This window comes from Esox lucius, chromosome 1 (assembly GCF_011004845.1).
Source record: "Esox lucius isolate fEsoLuc1 chromosome 1, fEsoLuc1.pri, whole genome shotgun sequence".
NCBI classification, from domain to species: Eukaryota; Metazoa; Chordata; class Actinopteri; order Esociformes; family Esocidae; genus Esox; species Esox lucius.
In genome coordinates this window covers 41,100,192-41,116,992 of record NC_047569.1, presented here as the reverse complement: position 1 = coordinate 41,116,992, position 16,801 = coordinate 41,100,192, and the positions used below count along the sequence as shown (strand labels likewise).

The window sequence follows — 16,801 nt, the reverse complement described above, 5'->3', positions numbered from 1 at the left end:
GCTTCTATGGCGATCTTCGAAAACATTAATATTTTATGAATTGATGAAAAAGGTTTTAGCAATTTCTATTAGTCTTATAAGGACCCATAAAAGTTTAGACAAATGAGCTCAAACAAATCTGTAAACAAACCAACCTTTAGTTCCTTGGTGACCACTCTGCCCATATTGTCATACTGGACCATCATCCAGAACATCAGTGACCTGAAGATCTCATACTGGACTTCCTTGACTCTTCCGTAGGCGTCAAAGTGTTTGGTGTGTGTCATCACGGCCGTGGTGATGATCTGGTTGATGTCATAGTAGATCACGCCGAACTTCCCGAACTGCTCCGTCTTCCCCGACACGTCGTCGTAGCGATACAGGTCGATTGGTAGGGGCGTTTCGTTTATCACCGCCTGCATGCTAGTCACCCGGAAGCTGTTGTCGTAGACGTAGTCAAAACGGGCATTTACCATCCCCTCCTCGCTGAACCTGAAGATCTGCCTGTCGATGAGTGGTCCGATCTGGCGGTACCTGTGATGAAGCAGATGGGACTGTTAGTCCATGTGGTGAAGAGATCCCAACTCAGCCATCCACTCCACATAAAGAACACTTTTTCACGTTTCGGTAATCTAGTGGACTCTCTTGTCCAGAGTGACTCGCAGAAGGCACACGCATGCGTATAAATGCTAAACGACACAGATTTCGACAGTGGGTGGTGCTGGTACCTTATAGTGCAGGTGAAGCCCTCGCTCTGCAAGTTGACCACCTTGAGCATGCCTGCCGCTTCGTCATAGCTGAACGCGACACGCGTCGTGTCGTACAGGATCTCCAGGAGCTTGGCCAGCTTGCCGTACTTGTACAGAACCCTGCGACCTGTACCCAGGTAGGTGGTCTGCAGCAGCCGACCCTCTTCGCTGTAGTCCTGCAGCACCGAGGCATTGCCCTCTGGGGGGTGGTATGTATTCCGGTAGTAGCCGATGGAGCGGGTTGTCTCCAGGGTGACGCGGGCCACGTTGGGCATGGTCACGGAGGACAGACGGTCATTCCTGTCGAACTCGAAGATGTACTGACGTTGACTGTAGAGGAGCAGGACCATGGACTGACGGAGGAAGAAGAGGTAATATATTTAATGTAAGACCTTTTCCCAGGTAATGTTCTAGAAATGAATGGTCCGAAGTTCTATCAAGATCTATAATTCTTTACATGCACAATTCCAAGTCATATAGGAGTTGATTGAACAGTCTAGTTTTGTGTGCCTATAAGATGGTTTACTCTTTATTAATTTCCTTGTATGATAAAAACATATATAATACACTCAGTTCATTCCCCCTACAACTATTCCTTCATATCGAATTACAAACTACTCACATTATAGTATATAATAACCATATAGAAACCAATAACAGAAAGCAATACAAAAGAAAAACACCACAGCCAACTTTCTTTTCAGCAGTGGTTATACCAACAAAATGTCATACTTTGGTTCTCATGTTCAAGTTTCCACTACAGTAACTGTAACTAGTACAATACTGCAAGCCTGTATGTACCGTAAATACATTAAATAGGTTACTGGTGAAATGTTGAAATGACAGAGTGTGCTAGAAAAGAACACAGGAATATCAAACTGTAACATCAATGCATCCAGACTACCACGGTAGGAAAGTCAGGTCGGGAGCAGAGCTCAGAGATTCAACCACAGTTTTGATGTCTTCAATGATTCACATAAAATCTGTGCTTTCTTGTAAAGTGTTCCTGTGGTATCATCCCACGGTCTTAAGGGACGATCAACAGGATCAACAGGAACCACTGGATCAAACGGATCAACAGGATCATACAGATCCACAGAATCAACATTATCAAACAGATCAAATGGATCAACAGGATCCATAAAATCAACGGGATCAAACGGATCAATAGGATCCACAAAATCCACAGGATCCACAGGATCAAACGGATCAACAGGAACAACAGGATCAACAGGCCAATCGGTTAAAATGCACTTCCTTTGTCGTTTTTTGGCTCAGTGTTTTTGTTTGGGGACTCTTTTGATCTTAGCAGCACGAGACAAGCTTTCAGGCAATGTAGATGCACACACACACACACACCAGATATAAACACCACACACACAAACCACACACACTCCCATTTCAAACTATCATTCCCTACAAGTAGAAGGAATTGTTGTATATATAGGACACAAAATGATCTGGTGATACGAAGGAGACTCAATTATCTGATGATATGAAGGAGATTAAATGACCTGGTGATATGAAGGAGACTAAATTACCTGGTGATTTGAAGGAGACTAAATGATGTGGTGATTTGAAGAAGACCAAATTATGTGGTGATATGAAGGAGACTAAATGATCTGCTGATATGAAGGAGACTAAATGATCTGCTGATATGAAGGAGACTAAATGATCTGGTGATATGAAGGAGACTAAATTATCTGGTGATATGAAGGAGACTAAAAGATCTGGTGATATGAAGGAGACTAAAAGATCTGGTGATATGAAGGAGACTAAATGATCTGGTGATATGAAGGAGACTAAATGATCTGGTGATATGAAGGAGACTAAATATCTGGTGATATGAAGGAGACTAAATGATCTGGTGATATGAAGGAGACTAAATGATCTGGTGATATGAAGGAGACTAAATGATCTGGTGATATGAAGGAGACTAAATGATCTGGTGATATGAAGGAGACTAAATGATCTGGTGATATGAAGGAGACTAAATGATCTGGTGATATGAAGGAGACTAAAAGATCTGGTGATATGAAGGAGACTAAATTATCTGGTGATATGAAGGAGACTAAATTATCTGGTGATATGAAGGAGACTAAATGATCTGGTGATATGAAGGAGACAAAATGATCTTGTAAAATTCTTGTGCAGTTTCACACCAGCTGTCATTCCAGCTTGACTCAGACACAAATCTGCTAAATTAAAGCTGTACTGCCATTTTGTTAAATTAACTGGTATAACCAGCCAGGCTGTGCTGTATGTAGTTATCTCAGATCCCAGCTTTAGTTAACAATGTCAAAGTGACATTTCTCTCCTTTCCACTTCCTGTCAGTCTATTTTAGGTGCAACGCCTTGTCAAGCTGTCTGCACTAACAATATATAATGCATGTGGAGAGAGAGAAAGAAACAGAGAGAAAGAAAGAAACAGAGAGAAAGAAAGAAACAGAGAAAAATGTGGAGAAAATAGAGAGAAGTAAAAAATGAGAGAAAGCGAGAAAGAGACAGAGAAACAGTCTTCCACAACCTCACCCCTGCAAGGTCCAAACTTGATAATTCAGCAGAAGGAGTTGACAGCGGGATTTAAAGGTTAACATTGATGTAAAAGGGCCTCTTGATGGCACTGTAATATAAAACATATTTCTCTGTGCATGTTAAACCAGTGGATCTTTGATATGGTGTGTCCTCATCACAGTAGGCGTTCTGCGTTAGCAACAAACACCGTTAGCAACAAACATTGTCACTTCACAGAAGATCAAAATATCTGAGTCCCAAATGGTGCCTTAATAAGAGACTTCACAGTGCTCTGATTTCCCAAGGAGCTCATAGTGCCATTTGGAACTTGTCGATCTTGATATAAAACAATGCATTAAGGCTTTGTAATTAATGTCCAATTATTACTTGATTAGGGATCATTAACATTGTATTTCATGTATTTAATATATTATGTAAATGTACTACGTAAAGTACTTTAAGCAATAAGAAGCAATAACTGCTACACTTTAAATGACACTGTACATCCTCCAATCCTTCCTTTACCTTCTCTAGGTAAGTGTAGGTCCAAGACTTTCCGTCGGCAAAGATCTGCGAAGTGATTCTTCCGTCGTGGTCATACTCCATGCGTACAGACATGGTACCCCGCTGGATGCCCGCCACGTGCCCCCCAGATGAGTATGTGACGTTCACGCCGTTCAGACGGCTGCTCGGCGACCAAAGAGTGGGGCGGCCCGCGTGGTCATAATGGATACGCAGGGTGAACTTCCTGTGGTCGTCGTAAACCTTCTCCGTGCGTGTGATGCGGTCAAAGTCCAGGGACAGAAGATTCCTGTTGTGGACCTTTAGAGAGAGGAGAGGAAAAGTGAGGGGAAAGTACAAGAGAGGGAAGTGTCACCATAAGAATACTCACCAGACACACTGTAGATTACTTCAACTTTACTAAGTGTTTCTTTCACCCCACCCAAAAAAATCTAATTCCATGCTGTAAGACACTTCAGTGGAGAAAGTCAAAGGCTCAGAACATTGTTTAAATGAAGAGGGCCAGGAGGACAAGAAAAGATAACAGAAGAAGAAAAGAAAGGAGAGATGAGTGGAAAGGAGAATTGGAACGCCTCAGCTTGAAACACCACCACCTGCACAATCAAACTGCTAGATAGGGCACAGCTGTCTGGTGTTGTAGAGAGGGCACTCAGGTGGAAAGCGCTATGATGTGGTTAAATGAGAAGCAATAAAAGTACATACGGAAAACACTAATGAAAATAAAAAAGATAACAAAACTGAAGTGCAAAGGAGAATCAGGAAAACAGATAAGGATTCACTAAACCACAGCTTTGCAACTAGGATCAGTTTTATGCACTGGACTAGTTTACTGCAGAGGCCTTGTTTGGACAAATATCCCATATACCTTTCCCTTAACTGAGATTTTCACTATTTTACAACCCGCATCTTTACACCAAAATGGTAAAAACCCCTGAAATCTACTAAATTTTTGATTGATGATTTGGCCATAAACATATGACATGCCCCATTACTTCCAGAGATTTATTGCTAGCGGTGACTAGTTAGCTGAAGGTTGTCCATTTAAGTAAAACCATGAACCATTGATTACTGCATCTCTTGGCCCATCTTTTCAGGGTAAGGAAACATTTAACGTAAAGTTGTAAAATAGTGATATTCCCTTTTAAGTATCTAAGCTACTACCACTTCTGCAGTGTAGAACAATGTGCTATGATGGGAATAACAGTCTGGTTGTAAGAGTGCAATATGTCCAGAAATGGAAGATTGTTGAAGAAACTAAGAAATGTGATTATTTTTTTATTACGATAGTCAGGGAAATGTCTCAGGAGTACAGGAATCATTGAAGTGACAATTAATTCATTGCAATTACCATCATTCTGTGTTAGTGTAAAAATTCAGACAAGAAAACTTAGTGGGAGCTTGGTTAATTCAGGCAGTAATGATTAGAGAGCAGTGTGTTACCAGACGTAGTCAAGCCAAATGTACTTCTTAAAATGAGAACAGGAAAGAGGAAGAGAGGGCTTAAAAAAAAGCCAATTCTGCTCCTGTACACCGCAGAGGAAGTCAACGGATCAGAACGTGTTTTGGAGGACTCTTTACAGTGGGTTTCTGTTCTAACGCATGCGGCCTGGCTCGACCCAGAGACACACAGAGATCAGAGCAGAGAGAAGCGTTCAAACAAACTAATCCACAGGCCGCATGGTGGGTCTGGTGAGACACTGTGTTGGTCTTATATCCATGCTGGTCTGTGCCTGCCAGCAGCACGCCGTCGCTTCACATTCCTCTACCAACACTGTTCTCATCCCTCCGCTGAGCACAGGGGGGAGGAGGGGGAGGAGGGGGAGGAGGTGGAGGAGATAAAAACAAATTAGACAAGAAAGTGAGAACATGAAAGTCTTATCAGGCTGACTGGGGAGAGGAGCTCTATGCACACACCATCTGGAAGATTTGGGGGAAATTTGGTGAAAGAAATCCGTAGGCTTTAACTATGGCGCTATATTTCCCTCCACTCCTGGTTTCTCTGTTTCTCGCTGTCTCCCTCTCAGTCTCTCTCTTTTTTCTCCAGGTATGTTGGCATGTGTGAGAGGGTGGGTGTGGGATGGGTGTGTGGAGGTGTGGGGTGAGGGGGTGTGGAAGCTAGTCTCTCCCAGCTGTCTTCTATCACTTGGAGACAGAGCCAGCAGCATGGTGGGGTCTACGGTCTGTGAAGGGCCAATTACACCCGGGCCAATTAATGTCACCAACACCTAATTGGGAGGATTATTTTACACTAAAAGCAACGTGTTCCTGAAAAGCAGAATTCCCTGTAGGGTTGGAGCAGAATGGGAAACCTGAGCTTGGAGAATGAGGAGCCAGCCTCACTTAACCTGGCAAAGAAGAGAGGGAAAGAGGAGGGCAGGAAGGAGGAAGAGAGGAGGGCAGGAGGAGGGAGGAGAGCATGCTCCTAATACCATGCGGTTGCCAATAGGCTGGGAAAAGATGACAGAGAGTGAGGTTTTTTATTTGTGGCTATGAGAGTCAATTGTAAAACATTTTCCCCAACCACATTTTCATATGCTACCCCTAGTTTGGGAACCTCTGCTATAGAGGAATATTTTAAATTTGACTAAAGCATGCAGAACTCAAAACAGGTAGAGCTGAAAAGATTTAATCTTAACAGGCAGAGATTTTATCAGCCAGAGCTCTAAACCGCTAGAGCTCTAAACCGCCAGAGCCCTAAACAGCCAGAGCTCTAAACCGGCAGAGCCCTAAACCGGCAGAGCCCTAAATAGCCAGAGCTCTAAACCGGCAGAGCCCTAAACCAGCAGAGCCCTAAACCAGCAGAGCCCTAAACAGCCAGAGCTCTAAACCGGCAGAGCCCTAAACCAGCAGAGCCCTAAACCAGCAGAGCCCTAAACAGCCAGAGCTCTAAACCGGCAGAGCCCTAAACCAGCAGAGCCCTAAACCAGCAGAGCCCTAAACCAGCAGAGCCCTAAACCAGCAGAGCCCTAAACAGCCAGAGCTCTAAACCGGCAGAGCCCTAAACCAGCAGAGCCCTAAACCAGCAGAGCCCTAAACCAGCAGAGCCCTAAACAGCCAGAGCTCTAAACCGGCAGAGCCCTAAACCAGCAGAGCCCTAAACCAGCAGAGCTCTAAACAGCCAGAGCTCTAAACCGGCAGAGCTTTAAAGGTGCAGCCTAGGAGTGTTTTTTTTTTTTAAATTCTCCCTTTGGGTGGTGGTGTAATATGTTATTTATATGCGCCAAATCTCTAAGCACAATCACTATCATACCTCAAGTCAGCCATTAAATTATAATTTTTAAACTGAGTGGTTTTGATGACATGGTGCATAATAAATTGTCAGGCTAATAGGCAGATCTGTAAATAGGAAGCTCTTTAAACATGCAGGTCTTTAAACAGGTGGATCTCTAAACAGGAGGTTCTTTAAACTTGCAGGTCTTAAAACATGCAGAGCTTAAACAGGATGATATGGATGGAAATATGGAGAGGGACAGGACCATTATATCTTCTAGTCAATCAATCGATGTATTTATAAAGCCCTTTTTACATCAGCAGTTGTCACAAAGTGCTTTTACAAAACACCCAGCCTGAAACCCCAAGAAACAAGCAACAACAGTGATGATCCACAGTGGCTCGGTAAAGTGTCTGTCTGTCTCAGTTCTTCAATCTAACATCACTGTTTCGATGTTCAGTTAGTCAAATTAGATGATTTATAAATAATATGAAAGCTTTTTTGTCTCAAACATTGATCTCTTAATTATCTGTAGCACTCTCTAACAGCACTGTCAAATAATATCTAATACGACTCATAGGATTAATCAAAAGTTTACTAAAAGAACAACTTAATTTTTTTGTTCAATAACATCCATTATTCATCATTTTCAGTACGATAATAAAAACGCTCAACAAAACTGATTAATTTTTCCATCTCTCTCCCTCTCACACACATTTCGGCACTCTCATTAAAAATAAATTAAAACTGATGTTTTTCATGTCCAATATTAAATATTTGTTTTGGTGGATTTTCAGTAATACATCAGAAATGTGTTCTCTATGCCTACTAGATAACATCTGTAATCTCTTTGACTCTGATTGGTCCCCCTCTGAACAAACAAGCAACTGACTGGTTGCTTATTCAAACAAACCACAGAGCCCCCATGTTTACCGTATCAAGGTGAGAATATGATGTATTATTACGATACCAACATACATCAACATAGACACAGACAGGAGGGCAGATCTCATATACAGACAGGAGGGCAGATCTCTCATATACAGAGAGGAGGGTAGATCTCTTATATACAGAGAGGAGGGTAGATCTCTTATATACAGAGAGGAGGGTAGATCTCTTATATACAGACAGGAGGGTAGATCTCTTTTATACAGAGAGGAGGGTAGATCTCATATACAGACAGGAGGGCAGATCTCATATACAGACAGACGGGTAGCTCTCATATACAGAGAGGAGGGTAGATCTCTCATATACAGAGAGGAGGGTAGATCTCTTATATACAGAGAGGAGGGTAGATCTCTTATATACAGACAGGAGGGTAGATCTCTTATATACCGACAGGAGGGTAGATCTCTCATATAAACAGACAGGTGGGTAGATCTCTGATAAACAGATAAGCAACTTTACCAGAAAGGCCTGATTGATGGAGTGTTTCCCATTGGATTGTTGGTCTTTCCCTGACCAAATCTCTTCTTGCCCAGTCACTTAGTTTGATTACACAACCAGTTCTAGATTACATGGTTCCAAACTTCTTCCATTTCATAATGGAGGAGCAGACTGTGTTCCTAGGAACCTTCACTGTTTTAACACATTTTTATAACGTTTCCCAGATCAATACCGTTGAGGTCTACAAAGAAGTCCTTGGACTTCATTACTTGTGTGCATTGTAAATCATGTCAAATCAATTGAATATGCCACAGATGGACAACGAAGTTCAATAGACATATCAAGGATGATCAAAGGACACATCTTCATTTGGTGTGTCATGGCAAAGGGTCTGAAAACGTATGCATATGCGATATTTCAGCTGTTCATTGTCAATAATTTGCCAAACCTACTAACTCGATTTGTCAATATGGGTTATTTTGTGTAGATAGTTTTTTTTTATAATGAATTATAAATAAAGTCTATTACACAACAGAATGTGGAAAAAGTGAAGCAGTCTGAAATCTCTGTGCTATCCAGCTCTTTGTGGAACAGCCCAGTACCTGTGAAGGACACCTGTGGTGGCTGAAGCAGAGCATTTACAGGACATCTCTGTGCTATCCAGCTCTCTGTGGAACAGCCCAGTGCCTGTGAAGGACACCTGTGCTGGCTGAAGCAGAGCATTTACAGGACATCTCTGTGCTATCCAGCTCTCTGTGGAACAGCCCAGTGCCTGTGAAGGACACCTGTGCTGGCTGAAACTGAGTGACAGGCGGACTCAGAGAAAGACTCCCTCAGTAGAACTCAGACTGACAGGCCGCCTGTTTCCATGGAGAGCAGCACCCTCTCTGTGTGGCCGAGAAGCACAAACCAAGAGATTTACTACTTGCTGGGCGGGGGGGGGAGTCTGTGTTTGGTGTGTGTGTAGTTGTGTGTTGGGTGTGTAGGTGTGTGTAGTTGTGTGTTGGGTATGCAGGTGTGTGTGTAGGTGTGTGTTTGAAGTGTAGGTGTGTTTGGTGTGTAGGTGTTTGTTTGAAGTGTAGGTGTGTTTGGTGTGTGGGCGTTTGTGTGTAGTTATGTGTAGTGTAAAACATATACAGTATTTGGTAAACAAGCTATAAGAGGTTTCAACAACAGGGAAATGCTCAGTCTAAAAATATCCTTGGAAAATCTGGTCTTTTATAAATGCATTTCATGCAAGTCTACATCATTTAACTGCACAACTGATCACAATGACAAGGTACTTTGACAAACGGAGAATCTGAGATCAATAAAAACAACCTCGTTTTGAATCTATCTATCTATAGCCTACAGGCAGAGGTGTATGCATGCTACAATATGATACAAATATAGTCCTTAAAAAGCTTTCTGCCTTTACTGATTCACAGGGTGCTGTGCTGCGCAGTTCAGTCATTGGCGATGTCAAAAAACGTTCTCTTGTTTTACTTTGAACCTAGAATAGTCTAGCGTTTGGAAGTTGAAAAAACATTTTGGTAGCGTACAGACAGATTAGAGTCTCCTCTTTTAACAGAAAACATTCCCTTTCCATTTGTTATTTTCCCACAATGGTATTTGAAACGTTTCAAAATGCCTGCTTGGTCTGAATGCTATTTACTGAGTCCAGAAAATGTTTGACTATTTTGCTAAACACAATTCAAATCTAGGCATGTTTCCTTTCAGATTTTATGGAAAGATTGGTGACATACTGCTGAAATAGTATTGTGAATTATTAAGTGGCTTTCTGACAAGACAGCAGAAGGCCTAATTTTGGAACTTCAGGAAATATTTCAGTTAATCTAGACCACTTCCATCACCTTTCCTGGTGCTACGATGAAATCTTTAGCTTCAAGACGCAGAGAACACACACAGAGGAGGACACACACAGAGGAGGATACACACAGAGGAGGACACACACAGAGGAGGACACACACAGAGGAGGACACACACAGAGGAGGACACACACGCACACACACACCTATCAGTCTGACTTTCACACTCACCCCTTTCCCTCCCCCTGTCTTTCCCTCTCTGTCTTTCCCTCTCTGTCTTTCCCTCTCTGTCTCTGCCTCGCTCCCACCCACGTAATATCACATGACATGCTAGTCAAGGTCGTTGAATGATTCCTACCCTCCGTTCTGTTCTGCTCTCCCCATTAGGCTGATCCCCCAGGAAACCAGTGTGTGTGGGTGTGGAGAGAGGACTGGTGTGTGTGTGTGTGTGAGTGGTGTTTGTGTCTGGCATGGAGAGGGGACTGGTGTGTGTGTGTGTGTGTGTGGTGTGTGTGTCTTGCATGGAGAGAGGAATGGTGTGTGTGTGTGAAAGTGGGTGAGTGTGTGGTGTGTGTGTCTGGCATGGAGAGAGGACTGGTGTGTTTGTGTGTGAGAGTGGGTGTGTGTGTGTTATCTACATTAGCCTGTCTCACTTCTAAAAAGGCCTTCGGGGCAATTAAATGAACAGACAATGACAGACAAAGTGGCACCTCACCATTAGCCATGTCACACACACTCACCATTAGCCATGTCACACACACTGACACACACTCACATACAAACACTAACACACACTCACTCACTCTTTCATTGACTCAGTCATACACACATTAAGACACACACTCACTCATACACATACACATGCTTGATTTGTAATTCACAGAGCAAGACTATAATATTCATGAACAACATATAATAGAACACCTTACATTTTACATCCCTTTCAATTGCTGCTCATCAGGAAATGTTTGGAACTTGGCTTCCACATGTCACAAGAAAATTGTTACACCACTAATATCTATCACATAAAGTAAAGACAGTAGTTACACCACTAATATCTACCCCATAATGTAAAGACTGTAGTTACACCACTAATATCTATCCCATAATGTTAAGTCTCTTGTTATACCACATAATATATTCCATAATGTAAAGTCTCTAGTAACACCACTAAGATATATTCCATAATGGAAAGACAGTAGTTACACCACTATTATCTATCCCATAATGTAAAGACTCTAGTTACACCACCAAGATATATTCCATAATGGAAAGACAGTAGTTACACCACTATTATCTATCCCATAATGTAAAGTCAGTAGTTACATCAATAATATCTATCCCATAATGTAAAGACAGTAGTTACACCACTAATATCCCTCCCATATCCCTCCCACTAATATCTTCGCATAATGTAAAGACTCTAGTAACACCACTAAGATCTATTTCATAATGTAAAGACAGTAGTTACACCACTATTATCTATCCAATAATGTAAAGAAGTAGCTACACCACTATTATCTATCCCACAATGTAAAGACAGTAGTAACACCACTATTATCTATTCCATAATGCAAAAACAGTAGTTACACCACTAATATCTACCCCATAATGTAAAGACTGTAGTTACACCACTAATATCTATCCCATAATGTTAAGTCTCTTGTTATACAACTAAGATATATTCCATAATGTAAAGACAGTAGTTACAACACTAATATCTATGCCATAATGTAAAGTCTCTAGTAACACCACTAAGATATATTCCATAATGGAAAGACAGTAGTTACACCACTATTATCTATCCCATAATGTAAAGTCAGTAGTTACATCAATAATATCTATCCCATAATGTAAAGACAGTAGTTACACCACTAATATCCCTCCCATAATGTAAAGACAGTAGTTACACCACTAATATCTATGCCATAATGTAAAGTCTCTAGTAACACCACTAATATATATGCCATAATGTAAATACTCTAGTTAAACCACTATTATCTATCCCATAATGTAAAGACAGTAGTTACACCACTAATATCTTCGCATAATGTAAAGACTCTAGTAACACCACTAAGATCTATTTCATAATGTAAAGACAGTAGTTACACCACTAGTATCTATCCAATAATGTAAAGAAGTAGCTACACCACTATTATCTATCCCACAATGTAAAGACAGTAGTAACACCACTATTATCTATTCCATAATGCAAAGACAGTAGTTACACCACTTACATCTATCCCATAATGTAAAGACTGTAGTTACACCACTAATATCTATCCCATAATGTAAAGACTCTTGTTAAACCACTAAGATCTATTCCATAATGTAAAGACAGTAGTTACACCGCTATTAACTATCCCATAATGTAAAGAGTCTAGTTAAACAACTAAGATCTATTCCATAATGTAAAGACAGTAGTTACACCGCTATTAACTATCCCATAATGTAAAGAGTCTAGTTAAACAACTAAGATCTATTCCATAATGTAAAGACAGTATTTACACCACTAATATCTATCTTATAATGTAAAGACAGTAGTTACACCACTAATATCTATCCCATAATATAAAGACTCTAGTTACACCACCAAGATATATTCTATAATGGAAAGACAGTAGTTACACCACTAACATCTATCCCACAATGTAAAGACAGTAGCTACACCACTATAATCTATCCCATAATTTAAAGACAGTAGTTACATTAATAATATATATCCCATAATGTAAAGACAGTAGTTACACCACTAATATCCCTCCCAAAATGTAAAGACAGTAGTTACACCACTAGTATCTATCCCATAATGTAAAGACAGTAGTTACACCATGATTATCTATCCCATAATGTAAAAACAGTAGTTACACCACTAAGATCTGTTCCATAATGTAAAGACAGTAGTTACACCACTATTATCTATCCTATAATGTAAAGATGGTAGTTACACCACTAGTGCCTGGCACCATTTGGCTGTACCTGACTGTACCTGACTCAGATGTCCTTGCACACACAGACACACACACACACACACACACACACACACTTGGCAGACTAAACCAGGAGTCTCTTTGCTGCCATTATAAAACACGGGACAAAGAGGTCTTAAATTCACCACCAGGTCCTTGAGCCCCTTCAGAGATCATCTGAAGTTATTCCACTATGAGGCACTGCTGGGTGTGTGTGGCTGTGTGTTTTTGTGTGCGTGTGTGTTTGCGGCTAAGACAGACAGATGTCTGTCAGGGAGATGGATAAGAGAGACAGACAGATGTCAGGGAGAAGGATAAGACAGACAGACAGACATATGTCAGGGAGATGGATAAGACAGACAGACAGATGTCAGGGAGATAGATAACAGACAGACAGAGGGAAAGAGGTGGATAAAGACAGACAGACAGATGTCAGGGAGATGGATAACAGACAGACAGATGTCAGGGAGATGGATAACAGACAGACAGGTGTCAGGGAGATGGATAAGACAGACGGAGGGAAAGAGGTGGAGAAAGACAGGGATGGATGAAACCAAAAGGTTGACACATGCTAGTAGGGATGAATCAAGGTCAGAGGACAGCTGCGACTCTCCACTGACAGTCAGGGGTCAGATCATTAGCCCCAGCATGACTCCCACCCAGGAACCACACATTCCGCGCCAGGCAGACAGTACGAAACACTGTGACGGCCCGTGAATAAAACATCAACATCATGATTAGCAGTGATATGCCCGTCTTACCCGGAGGCGTCGCCCGTAGACGGTGACCTGTCCCCGGGACTGCTCCTTGCGCTGCCTCCACTCCACCAGGTTCAGCCCGTTGTCGATGGCCAGGGTGACGTTCCTCCTGCCAACTGTGGGGTTCACCGTTCCGGCCAGGAGGTGGGGCTCTGTGTGTAGGGACACCTCCATCCCATTGGCCAAAACAAGGCCCAGAGAGCCATCCAGACCGATGTAGTAACTGTTCCTGACTTGGTCTGAGGACAGAGGAGTACAGAGGAGGACAGAGGAGAACAGAGGAGTGCAGAGAAGGACAGAGGAATGCAGAGGAGGACAAAGGAGAACAGAGGAGTGCAGAGGACAGAGGAGTGCAGAGGAGGACAGAGGAGAACAGAGGAGTGCAGAGGAGGACAGAGGATAGCAGAGGAGTGCAGAGGAGGACAGAGGTGAACAGAGAAGAGGATTAGGGAATGTTCCTGAATCCTGCTCCCGAACAGACATAGTCACATAAAGGAGCTGGCGTTGTAAAAGTTCAAAATAGACACAGACCAACATGAACTGACACAGTCTGAGTGTGTGATGCAGTAACTGTGACTGTTGAAGCATCTGTCAGCCATAAATATGCAAAGGTGGCCACAAGAGGAGGTCACAGAAGAACACAAGAGGTGATCACAGGAAGTGGTCACAAGAGGTGATCACAGGAAGCGGTCACAGGAGGAGGTCACAGGAGGTCACAAGAGGTGGTAACAGGAAGAGGTCACAGAAGGTCACAAGAGGTGATCACAGGAAGTGGTCACAGGAAGAGGTCACAAGAGGTGGTCACAGGAGGAGGTCACGGGAGGAGGTCCCAGCCTTTACGGACAAGGATCAGAACCCTCAAAAACACCTGAACAGCCTCAGTAATTAGGGACAACATGGCCTGATACTGATGTAGGTGAGCCTGGGCTGTGGTCACATGGGAAAGAATGCCGTGAGGAGCTGTGAGGAGGGAAGAAGGAGGTGCTGTATGCAACCCAAGGTCTCCTTCCATACACAGAACTTTGATCTGTGCCCTCAAACAAAGTATAAACAATGTCTGATTTTATGGAAAGATTAGTGACATACTCCTGAGATAGTATTGTAAATTATTAAGTGCTTTGCTACAGAGATGGTGAGGCGGGGCTACAGGGACGGTGAGGCGGGGCTACAGGGACGGTGAGGCGGGGCTACAGGGACGGTGTGGTAGGGCTACAGGGACGGTGAGGTGGGGCTACAGGTACGGTGAGGTGGGGCTACAGGGACGGTGAGGCGGGGCTACAGGGACGGTGTGGTAGGGCTACAGGGACGGTGAGGCGGGGCTACAGGGACGGTGAGGCGGGGCTACAGGGACGGTGAGGTGGGGCTACAGGTACGGTGAGGTGGGGCTACAGAGACGGTGAGGCGGGGCTACAGGTACGGCGAGGCGGGGCTACAGGGACGGTGAGGCTGGGCTACAGCAACAGTGAGGCGGAGCTACAGTGACGATGTGACATCACAAGGTCGACAAACTGCTTCCCTGTCACTGAAGTGTTAGATACAACATTGTGGAATTAAGAAAATTGACAAAATCAAATCAATATTTTTGGGTGATTTTTTATTTTACTCAATGAAGCTCTTTCACTTGACTGCATTTTAAGGGAAGGTTGAACTGAGAAAAATGCAGAGGTCCTTGAAGAAAGCCTGGTAAAGATGAATCTTTCAGCACAACAACCCAAAGTACACAGCCTGTTGTCCCTATCACTGAATCAAGAGTCTATTTATCTGTTTTTTATTTTCTAAAAACACGTTTTCACATTGTCATCATGGGGTATTGTAAGTAGATGGAAAACAGAAAAAATATGTAATCAATTAGAAAAAAATTGTATACCACTACAAAATGTGATGAAATTTAAGGTGTCTGAATACCTTCTAAAAGCACTGTACACACTTTTACAGAGACAGAACCTTCAGTCAATATTCATTATTCCCCAGAGTTCTATGTAAACACATCAGTGAGTGGGGGGATGTTTGGCCTTGTGAAATAAAGCCTTTCTGTAGATTTAGCTCGGTCTCCACTGAGGAAGACAGCTGCGCACTTTGACAGTTCAACAATAAGTTGGAGGGTTATGACCCCGGACGCATTTTAAATATTTGCCAATATTCGCCTTTAAACTATTAAACTTGACCTAACTGCGTCAGTCGGTGCTGCAGCATTGATCGGTACGTGTTCACAGCCCTCCCACTTCTGTGAAATACTACCGCTCAACACCTGCCTCGTCCAGGAAGTCATTTATTGTTGCGTTGGCAAATATTACATTTAGTCCTTTAGTCAGTGGTGGAAGTGGCCAACTGCTGACTAGCAGCTGTAATTTCATAACATATGAAATAGGAGAAATAAAGTGGCCAGTACAATAAATACCCTTTAAAATAATAATTCACAGGATTGAAAAAAGGCTTTTAGGTGCGTTGGTTTCTCATTCAACCAGTAACCGAGAGGTTGACTGAATCCCTGAGCAGAAACAGGGTAACATCTGTTTCATCCCTGGGCAAGATAATAACTCCCCAGGAGGTGTCTGGAAATGAGAATGATTTCAGTCAACTAACCAGGTTAAATAACAGACAATACGTGGTTTCTGTGGGTGTCAGGGTGTGTGTGGGTGTGTGTGTGGGTTGGTGTGCGTGTGTGTGGGTTGGTGTGCTTGTGTGTGGGTTGGTGTGTGTGTGTGTGTATTGTGGTCTAGATGGTAAAACAGAGAAGAGGCAGGTTGACCTTGCTGGGGCATGACACACACACACCACAGACACACAGAAATACACACACATTCCCCGTGAACACAAAAACTGTCCCCTCAACCAGGTAACAAAGGAGCAGAGATATTGCTGAATAGGTACTTCATAGCGCCCCCAGCCCCCGCCCCACCTGCCT

General features: G+C 42.8%; 1 protein-coding gene across 2 annotated transcripts in view; it reads right to left on the bottom strand.

Annotated features, from left to right (window-relative positions):
- Positions 1-16,801, bottom strand: part of tenm4 (teneurin transmembrane protein 4) — a 276,917-nt gene that overhangs the window by 11,779 nt on the left and 248,337 nt on the right. For both annotated transcript variants that reach the window (XM_029120114.2, XM_013135886.4), the window contains exons 31-34: positions 13,900-14,135; positions 3,768-4,064; positions 708-1,081; positions 135-513 (exon numbers count right to left, since the gene is read on the bottom strand). In XM_029120114.2, coding sequence (XP_028975947.2) covers positions 135-513; positions 708-1,081; positions 3,768-4,064; positions 13,900-14,135 — 1,286 coding nt within the window. The remainder of the gene's footprint in view (positions 1-134; positions 514-707; positions 1,082-3,767; positions 4,065-13,899; positions 14,136-16,801) is intronic.